Genomic DNA, 11,624 nt, shown 5'->3' with positions numbered 1-11,624 from the left:
TCGCCGCCGCCGCCGCCTCTGCGCCCAGCTCCTTTCCGCGCCCGCCCGCCTCGCCTCGCCTCGCCTCGCCCCGCCCCGCCCTCAGCTCGCCTGCCTGAGGAGACACTTGCCACATTTTGAGGCTCCCTGAAGTGCGGGTCGCCCTCAAGGCTGCTTGTCGGAGGTGTTGGCAAGATATGCCTGGGTCCATGAGGACGGTTTTCCCCGGGCGTCAGGGGCTCCGGGCGTGGGCCTGCCCGTAGGGTGCTTGCCGAAAGGCTTCAGAAATATCTGAGGGCCCCGGGTGGGGGCGGTCGCAGGGCCACTTATGGCTCTGGACTGACTGGCGGATTTGGGTTTGCTTTGGCTGGGAACGCGAAATGTTTCTTAAAAAAAGTTGTCGGTATGCGCTCAAGAGATGCCAGGGAGAGGACCGTGCCCCTGGCTACAGAGGAAGGTAAATGCCACCCCCCTAGTCTGTACCAGTGTGACCAGGGGGTAAAAGTCCTCCCTGACCCCAAATCTGATCCTGGGTGGGGGGGCAAGATGCTCTGGGTTTGGTCCCAGCAGGGGCATTGGCACAGCCCAGTCCAAGCCCCCGGCCTTGGCGGCAGCCAACACCTGAAGGGACGTAGAAAGGAAGACATGCAAAGGGGTGGGGGATTTTTGCAGGGGGGTAAATGTGAGAGAAAACTGGGGCAGGGAGACCTTCCCTGGACCAGGACTTGGCAGCACCTCAGGGAAGGGGATGCTGAGGAAGGACAGGGCTCCAGCAGGGCAGTTGGGAGCAGCAAAGGCAGTTTGAGAGGGCAGAGGCTGCCTCATTCTGCAGACCTGGCCTTGGCAGCTGCTGCTCCCTTCCAGGCTGTGAAAGGCCCTCTCCTTACCAGCCTGGCACTGACTGGGCAGTGCCCACCCCAGGTCATCTGCAAAATTGCTGCTGCTTCCTGTCACCAAATTCAAGCCTGAGAAACAGAGGCAGAGAAGCAGCTGTGTGCTCATGGGAGCGCTTTCCAGACTGGGCTCTGGCTGGTGTGTTGCTGCTCCTTCAGGTTTTTAGGCCAACACTTTTAAAGATGGTCGTGGAGTATTTCAGTTAGTCCGGGTACCTTTTCTGAGGCCATGTCAGCACTCTATACTTGCTACATCACTTGCTCTGTCCTTCCTTGGAAGCACTGTAGATGTGCTTATATGCCACTCCAGATGGAGCAATTATAGCTGACTCCATACTAATTAACTTGCCCATAGTGCTGCTCTCACAGTTACATTGCTTCTAGCTCAGAAGGGAGGGCTCATGAAACAGCTCAGCATGTATTTGCAGGCACTGCTCCCAGGAACAGTAAGTTTATCATGTAGACTGGGCCTGAAATCCATCGGGGGCTGATTTTCACAAGTGCTGAGCACTCACTACCACAAGTGAAGTCAAGAAGAATTGCAGATGTGCAGCCCCTGTGCAGAATCACGTCCTGGCTGCCTCCAGCTGGCCACCCAGTCCCTGAGGCACTGGCCACTTCTGCAGATGCTGGCTTAGTTCTCCGTCTATTGTCCTGAGGAAACGGCACTGCCCTGCCTCACAGGGATATGGGAAAATAAATTAATTTAAGAGCTCAAATTATTTGTGCAATAAATTCACAATGTGAGTATATTTCAATCTGATGTTCCCTGATGTTTGTGGGTTTGATTTTGCAACATAAGTGCATTTTATTTTAAAGGGCTGCTTTTTGCAAAGATGATTAAGAATTATAAATGGACACCGGTCCCAGTAGAAGATGTTAGGGCACTCTACTTTTAACAACAGATCAGACCGAAAAGACTGTTGTTGCTTCTGTGTGTCTTCTAGTTGTGCAAATGTCTCCAGTTACCTCCTAACCATTCATAAATGAAGTTTTACAATAGCTTATCAGTTACAGAAAAACACCTATCCTACAGACATACCAACTGAGGCACAGAGGGGTTAAATGAGTTGCTGAAGATTGTGCTGTAAACTGGTGGCAGAGAAGACGTTTAGGAGGTGATGTTCAGTCGCCTGATATATATCCCTAATTATAATCCCTAATAGTGTGCTGTTATATTAAATGTAAAATATGCAATGCTACCAAAGCTAGCACTAGCTGAAAGTCCAAGCAAGTGGACACTGAACGTTTATAGGCCCAGGGTCTGCAAATCTTTCTGAAAGTGCTTAATCTGCTAATACGAGGATGGGACTATTCAGTAACATTAAGCACTCCTGTATCTGCAGGACTAAGGCTATGCATTTGTCCAGGCATTTATAACTTCCCCAGATTTATTCTTTCCCCAGATTTAGCAATGGGAACAGTCTTCATTAAATGCTGTTAATAAGAAAAACTCCTGCTTTCAAAGTTCAGCTGTTTTTGTTGCAGTGCTGGCCAAGAAGTGTAGCTAGCTAGTGTATTTAAATGAGAAAGGTATTGGTTTTCCGCTGTCATTGAAACTGTCAGACCTTCTATAAACATTTTCCAAAAAACATTTCATCCCTGAATTGAGACCAGGCACTGACATTTTAGCCCCAGAGGAATAAAGAAGGTGGGGTACGGGGTGGTTAATGTGAGAGTAGCCTCCCCAAGCATGTACAGGCACCCTTGCAAAAGTCTAACATAGGAAATCTCTATGACACTTCCAAACGCCTCCTCTTGTTTTTAATAAAAAGAATAGATCCTGGAATGGTTTTTTTCCTGTTCTCGAAAGGTAGCTCCTGGAAAACAAGCAGGAAATGAAGACTATGTTGGTCTAACTCTAACCTCTGCCAGTTTTAATATCTGATATTGCTTGACCAGAAATGAGACTTCTAGACATTGGATCCCCAAGCTTTTTGATGATATTGAAAGGATTTCTTCTGAGTAGTTGTGAGATATTGGATTTCAGAGACTATGTAGGGTTTATGAAAATGAATTCATGCTAATTTTGCTGTCTAGTAACTTCAATAAGGGAAGACAAAGATACCACTGCTAATGCATTTCTGTTAACCTGTACCAAATGTGCAAAGGCTTTTATTTGAAATGTGTCCCATAAGCCAAACTATGCCAGTGTGGCATACGGGACGAGCTGCTTAACTCACCTGTGGCTTCACTGCTTATGAGTAATGCAGTAATCCCAAAATTAACATTAATAAAAGCTGTACAAACTCCACGCCTTCGTGAAATTTCTATATATATAACTAGTGGCTCATCTCCTTAGATACTTCACACAGCTAAATACAAAAAACCTATATAAGGATAAAGCACACTTGCTGTGTTCACAAGAAGGGCTTTGGAAACAACAAGGGTTTCAAACCTGATTTAAAAGGAGCTAGCTCCAAAGTCTTCACTTGACAAGCAGTTATTGTTCAGATCCTCCCAGCCTCCCTCTGGATCTGCAGTGTTGCTCCACACATAACTCTCCCCTTCAGACTGGGGTCTGTCCACATTTTGATTATCACACCACAAAGACCTTGGATCTGCTCCTACTGTCCTTTCATAAGAAAAAACGCTTTTGAGGAGTTTCCCCTGCAGCTCAGGCCTTTTCTGTTCTGTTGTCTGAGAGTATAATACACGCTGGGTAGGTATTCTGTTGTGGATTACATATCTTCCCAAAGCAATTCCCTGCTTCCCTTGCTTTACCTGTGGCAGGTTAGGGTCTTTGTCTTGTCAGGGTTGACGGTAATTTTGACGGAGAGTTTAGATTGCATGGGGGTGTTTGGGTAGGCATGATCCTGCCTCAGGCAGCAGGTTAGACTGGATGACCTCTGGGGCTCCCTCCCAGCCCTTTTTCTCTATGATTGTACTCTTTGGCATTGAGCATGAGAAGACCCATGCATGTGTTTAAGCTTTACTTTTGCCAAGCATCAAAAATGCCATGCAAGGATGAATTGGTACCAACCAAAGGAAGTATATCATTTCTGCAAATCACCTCTTTCCCCAGAGGCAGGCCACACCTAGAGCCATCACTTTTGTCATGTCTGAAATGACAGAGCATCGTCCTAGGCAAGTGACATAAACAGCCTCAAACCTATGTCTGGTCCCACCAGCTGGCTTGATCCCTGGTCTTAGCATAGGATTACTCAAATCAGAACTACTTACCTGGCATCAGATTAAGTGTGCGTGCAAGTCTCTGCAAGATCAGGGCCTTAGGGATAGGTATGCAAACTGCTATTTCTGTCACCCCTGTGTTCCTCCGACAGTCCTCCACAACATTCTCCAGGCCCCGGCTGTTGAGTCTCATTTCTGCCTAGATTGTAAATCCTTTGGGCCAGGGACTGTCTTTTATTGCATGTCTGCACAACATGAAGTGCAAAGGCCCTGAGTATGAGCAAATTCGGTGTGGGGAGCTACTGGAGCACCAGCTTCCCTGCAAATGCGGGGTCTGGTCCTCGCAGCATCTGAGCACTGCAATTCCTGTTCTCGCAGCAGTGGGGGGAGACTCCATTGGTCATGTTCCCTATTCACTGGGCTGGGTACATCGATGATATATGTAGAACCGAGGCACAAGGAAGCAGTGAAGCAGCACAAAGCCAAAAATATCTATGATCAAATGCAGGGGAAGAAAGATTAGCTTGCCAAGGAGAAGCATCACCTAGAAGCTGCAGAGGGGCAGCGGGGGATTGCAACTACAGATTCTGTCCTTGACCGTGTTGCCAACTCCCCAGGATACTTAGCAACTTCCATCTCACCATGGGCCACCCTGCTCCATGGAAAAAGATGACAGGATGCCCTCAACACCTGGTCTGGCCTGTACATATATTGGCATGCCGCTGCTGCCATCCGCTGGACTGAGCAGGTTTTGCAAAAAAGTTGTAAAAAAGTTGTAAAAAAGTTTTCTGACATGCCTGAAATAGCTGTTCCAGAGCAACAGACTTCCACCTTCAGCTTCCTCTGTGCAAAAATGAAGTTTATTTTCTACCTATGGGGACTTTTTACCATCCTGAATTTTTCCTGAGCCTGAAGAAGGGCTTGTGTGCCTGAAAGCTTGCAGAAAAAGTTGGGTTTTTTTGCGATTCCTTAGTTGGTCTAATAAAAAGTATCATATCTGAACCAAGAGTTCTAGAGTTTTGCATTTCTTTCTGTTCCAGAAGAGAAATTCTGTATAATGAAGGGTCCTAAAATATAGCTGTTTCATTGGCCAAGGACTTGATATCTACTAAAGCGGAGCCCTGAGATTATGAGCAAGTTTAAACAATGATATGTAATGAGGTGTTCTTGCAGTACCTGCTCATGACTCTCAGTACATCCTCCAGGTGTGGCAGGCACTTTAAAAGATGAATAGAAACAGGATCTAATTGCAGCTGAGCCATGCTCCCATTTTGAATACAGTGTGCAGTACTGATCATCTAGAACAGGTCCAAAGAAGGGCTGCTAAACTGGTAAAGGGAATGGGAAGCTTTTCTTATGAAAGATCAAGGAGCCTGGGTTGTTTTGTTTAAGAAAAGAGATTGAAAGGGGATTCATACTTTACAAACACATGCATGGGGTGAATATTAGGGAAGAAGAGCTTTTTAGACTGGAAGGCAACACTGACACACAATTAAATGGCTATAAATGAGCTCTGGATAAATTTATTTTGGAAATGAGAAGATATCCAACTAGCAGAGGAGTGAAGTTTTGCAATGCTTGTTCCAGCAAAGTAGTGTGAGCAAAGACCTTGAATCACTTTCTGACTGACCTGGCCAAATGAATAGGCTGGATGGATAGTATAATACAGGGGTGGGCAAAATGCAGCCTGGGGGCCAGGTGTGGCCTGCCCAGCCATACCATCTGGCCTGCAGGACCCCTAAAAAATTTAGAAAATTACAAGCACCTGGCTGGGGTCGTCCAACCCCAGCGCTCTTTGCTGCCCAGGGCAGGAGGTTGGACTCGATGATCTACTGAGGTCCCTCCCGACCCTAAAAATCTATGAAAGCTATGAAATATTAATCTGCCCTGGGCTGCCTGTCATGCAGCCCTCAATGTCTTGCCGAAACTCAGTAAGCGGCCCTCTACCCAAAATAATTGCCCACCCCTGCCATAATAGGACAGAGAGCTCTGGCTCGACAGTGTGTGTGTATGATGCACAGAATCACGTCTTTACAATTCCCAAGCTGGGGACTCTTGCAGTATGGAGGTGTCTGGCAGTGTCATGCTTCAGGGTGTTTGTTAGTCTCCAGGAGGGGGCCAAGGAAGAAATATTTCCCCTTGTGAATGTCATTGGTTTCTGGTTTGGTTTTGCTTTTTTGGTTAATTTTTTACCTTTGTTTGAAGCATTGGGATGTTGACCGCAGCCAAAGCTAGGGTTTTTTGACTGGGGCATGATGATGTTTCTGCTGGTATTTAGAAAGCCAAGAGGTTTCTGGCTAGAGGGTCTTGCTGTTGTGCTCTGGGAGATACTGATTTTTAAATTTGGAGTCTGGAAGGAATTTTCCCCTGGGTCAAATTGGCATGCAGTGGGGGAGAAGCGGGGGTATTTTTCCCTTTCACTATTGTGTGAGGCATGGTTCTTCTCCTAAGATCGTCTGAGTACAAAGCAAGTAATTACATCGGTGTCATTGCAGCAGCAGCGCATTGCCAGCACCTTCATCTCCCCTGGTTTGACCTAGGGTGAGTTTTCAGGTGTTCTTGGTGTTTCTATTTTTTCTGTATAGTTGCTTGTAAGGGTTTTAAGTGGCAATCTGAGGGATTTCTTGAATAAATGATTGCCTGTGAACTCGGGGAACTGACTCCATGGCCCAGTGCTTTTTTCCCACGACAGAAGCAGTATGGCCTGGTCAATACAGCATTACACAGAGTGCCCCGTGCCTTTTCATTTATAACTCTGTACCAAATAAACCCCCTACTGTTATAAATCTCTGAAGCAAAGCCAGTCACACAAGCTACTTTATTTCTATCTCTCTGTTTATTATATTCTTTATTTGACTGATCTTCCTAGCCAAAGGATTACATTCGCCAGGGATTTGTAGATGTCAAGGCCTCAAAGCGATTCAAGGCCACTCCTTGTTAAAAGAAAGAATATTCGTTTGACCATCATTGATCCACGCAGTAAAGCCCCAGGAGCAGGGGCCAGAAGTGGAAGCTGGAGGAGGGAAAGGGGGCCCAAGATGATGATCCCAGCCACGTAGCAGCAGGAGCAGCTGCTGGACAGAGCCAGCAGGCTGCACGTTACCTCGTGGGCTTCTAAGTTGGACAGCCGGGACTTGGAAGGTAAATGGAAACTCCTACAAGATGTGCTTTAACAAAAACACCAAAGCTCTGACAAACGTAGGGCCTGGATCCTCAGCTTTTGGTGGCCATTCACAGTTCCCATGGAGTTCAGGGTACATCTTGGGCACTAGCCATTTTTGCAAAGTGGGTCCTAAGAATGTGATGGTTCGAGTGGCATGCTGTGCACTTTGCAGCCCTTTTGCAGCAAAACCAATGCTGCACATTGTAACTGCTCTGGCTATTCAACTACAGTGCTACAGCTCCCCACTGAATGACATAGTGATTTTCTAAATGGTCATACAATGCCCTCTCTGCTCACACCTTTGCACAAGAAGCCTGGGGGTATAAAGTATAAACCCAGGATTTAAAGGAATGGTACCATATTCCAGATATAAATCACTCTAAGGGCCCAACTTGGATGTCCTTCCTTCTTATCTGAGGCAGCTCCTTATTCCACAGAACATTTTCCCTGACGTCACTGAGACTAATTATGAAGCAAAGCAGTACACAGCAAAAAAGCATCTGAATCTGGGGTGCTCATCTCCTGAATTTTGTCAGGCACAATTGATGGTTCTTGTTAAAAACACAATTGACTATATATGTTCAATATTCATTTAAATGCCCGGAGGGATCTCAAAAGCCAACAAAGGAGCCTTCAGGGTAAGCCAATCCTGCACATCATAAAACTGAAATGTACATTAATGTGCAAATGAGATTAAGGAAAGCTTATAAATGTGTTCAAAACCCCATGCTGATCTTATTCCATTGATTTCCCATCACAATAAATTCTCTGCCCCACATGATTGTTCTCCAACTTAGTGACATTCATACAATCAGGCCCTACTCTTCCAGGACCTTCATTCTTATTGCTTTTCAGGTTAAGAGTTAATAAGCAAAGTCACAGCTTTATCACAGAAACCTGATATGGGAATCCATGCCTGGCTTGCTGGCTGTTTTTCTCAGTGCCGGGTGGCCTCTGCTGGCCAGCTCTGCTCCTTGCCTTTTGTCAGAAACATCTGATATAAATGAACTCTTGGTTAACTGTTCAATCAGCTGGATGTGCTAAGGAAGTACCAGCACGGATGTCCTCAGTTCCTTTGACTTCACTAGCGGTCAAGGGGGCTCAGCACCCATTAGGGGACTATCTTGTTCCTGAGCTGCTGAAGATTAAGTTCCTGAGTTGCTGTAGTTGCTGATTAAACAGATAAAGCTAAGTTAGCTTCTCCTTTTTCTATCAGCAAGGTGTATGCAGGTAACATGGCATCAGTAGATCACGCTGGTACAAGGAGGAATATATGCCTACACACTTCCATCAGGTCAGCAGCTTGTTTTCATCATCTCATTTCAAATCCCTTGAGCCAATCCTGCATTTGCACAGCTCCTCATCAATGGAGCCAAAACTGAATGCACACAGGAAAACTAGGCAAAGAGGCTACCTTCCTCTGAGGAAGCATTTATTCTCAGAAGGTGAAATCTATCCTTGATCCAACCCTGCATAATACCAGAACAAATGAGTTGCTCCAGTTTGAGATGGGAGAGAGTTGAGTCCCAGGCAGAGTTTCTGTCTTCTAACACAGATGCAGGAGATGTAACAGCAGAAGGAAAACAATATTCTCCTTAAACCATGGAATCAAATTCTCTATTCTTCAATGGAATTTGGTCAATCCCAACTCTTTCCCATACCATGGTTTTCCAGCACATTTTATAAGCTTCCAACACTGGTGTGATGGCCATCTTTGGGATAGGCCAGTGTCCTAAGGGTTAATAATAAGGACAGCCACACAGCGGTGAAAGAAAATACACACTGGAAAACCAAGGCAGCACAGCTCCTGCTAATAGGGCAACTGGCCATGAAACAGCTGTAAATTTGTCTTCACTGTGCCCTAGAGCAGAGGTGCTCACTGATCAGCCCATGAGCCAGAGCTGGCCCATGGAGCCATGTCATCCGGCTTGTGGGCTCCCTATCCATGGGCTCCCTACAGGTCCAGAAATTTGGTAGCAGGAAAGCGGCGATAATTAATGCCTCTACTGGTGCCCTGCTGTCAAATTTCCAACCCCAGTAGACGACAAGGCCTGTGCTGGATGTGGCCCACAGACCAATCCCATGCACTGGATGCAGCCCCATAGACTGATCCTGCATCATGCATGCAGCCTGCAGCCAGAAAGGTTGGACACTGTTGCCTTAAAGTGCAGACAGACATAGCACAAGGCTTTCCAAGCATGTCTCTGACTGGGAGCCAGCTCACACCTGTCCTGGTTTAGAAGTGTCCACACATACACTGCCAAGGGTTTTATGTGGCACAGTCACCTTCTGTCACGCAATCACCAAGGAGTCATAGCAGATACCAGGCCCAGCTTGCCTTCCACTGAGGAGTGCCCTACTTTCTCCAGTATTCCTTGAGCAGTGGAGGAAAGCCCCAACTGGCTGGAAGCCAAGGAAGGGGGATTGCCTGCAATTGCACTTTTCTCATCCTCCTTCTCACTAATATTGAGTTCGATAAAGACCATTCCTGCACTTGACCAAAATCTGCATGGTGGTTCCCTGACTGGGGGTGCCCAGGTGTGTGGGGCTGGGTAGGAAAGGGAAGCCTCCATCCCTGCTTCTGGGTTCCCAGGAGCTGGGTGCTCTGGGGCTGCCAGAGTTTTTGTGGTTTTAAAGATCACCTTCCCACACAGCACTCATCAATCAACTTCAATTCTTAGCAATATACCAGGGTTTGGTGCATCACAAGCTGTTTAGGGGGTGAAGAGTTGGCCAGTTGGTTGAGGGAGGCTACCTGGACCCCTGCTCTGGGTGGCTGCCCCAGGTCTCTGGCTCAGGCTTAAGCAGACTTTCCCAAGGGGCGGCCAGGTAGGAGGGTGCCTGGAGCCCTGCTTCCAGATTCCCGGGGAGCTGGCTATCCTAGGATTGCATGTCTCCACCACTTTTAAAAAACATTTCCCCCCAGGCCACTTAATGTATTTTATTCCATTTGTGGTGACTGACCAGACTGTGGGGTGGGGCGGGGTGGCGAGGTGAGCCCAGGGGTACCCCTGCTCTTGAGTTCACGGGGAGTGCTGAGCACTCCAGGGAGCTGCCCAATGTCTTCATGTCAATTAATTGACTGCTGCCTTGGGAAAAAGTGCCAGTTAAGACCTGCAGAGATGTCGGACAGCCCCCAGAGCAAGCAGCACCCCAGAGCCCTAAAAGCAGGGGTATCCCCTCTATACACCTGACCACCCCCCAACCCAGATCAACCTGGGCAGCACAAACTGGGTCACATGCAGGCAATACAGGTTGGAGCAGTAGAGTTCTCATACCAGAGTAGCCAGTTGCCATGCTGGCATTGTGGGAAGGAATGAGAACTGGTGCACTGTGGGATGCCTGGAGTACTGACCAGACACTAGGCATGGGAAGCTTGGTGTGCACAAATAACACTCAATGGGTTCAAGAAGGGTGCCTTCAAAATAATACCTGATTATCCAGGTATATTTTTGAAACATTCCAGGAGGTTTAAACCATTCTAAATTGGCTTGTACATCCAGACGCTTGTGACTTAAACAGCATTTAAAACATTTTAATGTGTTATGTCTGTCCATACCCATACAGAACTCTGGGCCACAGAAAAAAATCCCCTAGGCTAGGGACAGAAATTACATGTAAACTGGTAAAAGGGATGGGAAACTGGTTCAAATGTGTAACACAACAGAAGTTCAGTGCTCCTAAACCTCTTTCAAAATGGCTAAAAACAGTTTAAGATAAACCTGGGTGGATATCAGACTTAACTGATTTAGGTTAAATCGGTTTATTGAACTTCTGTCCCAGATCCCCTCCAGATTTAAGTTAGCTCACTGCCTGCCAACATCCCAGATTGCTTTGCACCTCCCTTGCAAACTCCTGCCTCGCAGGGTGGGCATGCTAGCCTTGGCCTAAGCTGTCTGCTCCAGCTGAGCAAGGAGGTATGCTCTAGCGCCCCCTAGATTCTGGCCTGGGCCACTGTAGGCATATGGCTGCATTTTTGGGATCAAAAGTGAATATCTGGTAACTTGCTTATCAGTTCAATCTACGCAGCTTAGACTAACCTGCAAAGATTGAATCGATTCAACCTTGGGCTTTTTGACTGACTGTACTTAGTCCTAGTGGTGGAGCAGCATTGGAGCAAGTTCTGTATTATCTGCCTTAGAGGGCAATCCCTGGATGCCAGGATGGCCCTGGGGGGGCCCTGGCATAGTTTCATAGTTTCTAGGGTCGGAAGGGACCTGAGCAGATCATCTAGTCCGACCCCCTGCCATGGCAGGAAGAGCACTGGGGTCAAATGACCCCAGTAAGGTGGTCATCCAACCTCCTCTTAAAAACCCCCAGGGTGGGAGCCTGCACCACCTCACATGGAAGCTGGTTCCAGACCCTAGCCGCCCTGACCGTGAAGTAGCGCCTCCTGATGTCCAACTTAAACCTTCCCTCCGCCAGCTTGTGACCATTGTTCCTGGTCACTCCTTGCG

General features: G+C 47.2%; 1 protein-coding gene across 1 annotated transcript in view; it reads right to left on the bottom strand.

Annotated features, from left to right (window-relative positions):
• ESYT3 (extended synaptotagmin 3) overlaps positions 1-4,197 on the bottom strand; it is a 75,805-nt gene extending 71,608 nt beyond the window's left edge. The window contains exons 1-2 of the mRNA XM_019522804.1: positions 4,056-4,197; positions 1,915-1,964 (exon numbers count right to left, since the gene is read on the bottom strand). Coding sequence (XP_019378349.1) covers positions 1,915-1,964; positions 4,056-4,197 — 192 coding nt within the window. The remainder of the gene's footprint in view (positions 1-1,914; positions 1,965-4,055) is intronic.
• Between the last annotated feature and the right edge of the window lie 7,427 nt (positions 4,198-11,624).

The sequence above is a fragment of the Gavialis gangeticus genome, unplaced genomic scaffold (assembly GCF_001723915.1).
Source record: "Gavialis gangeticus isolate Ggan-Ray unplaced genomic scaffold, GavGan_comp1, whole genome shotgun sequence".
Lineage (NCBI taxonomy): Eukaryota > Metazoa > Chordata > Crocodylia > Gavialidae > Gavialis > Gavialis gangeticus.
Note: the sequence above shows the minus strand (reverse complement) of the source record. Positions and strands in the feature narration are given on the sequence as shown.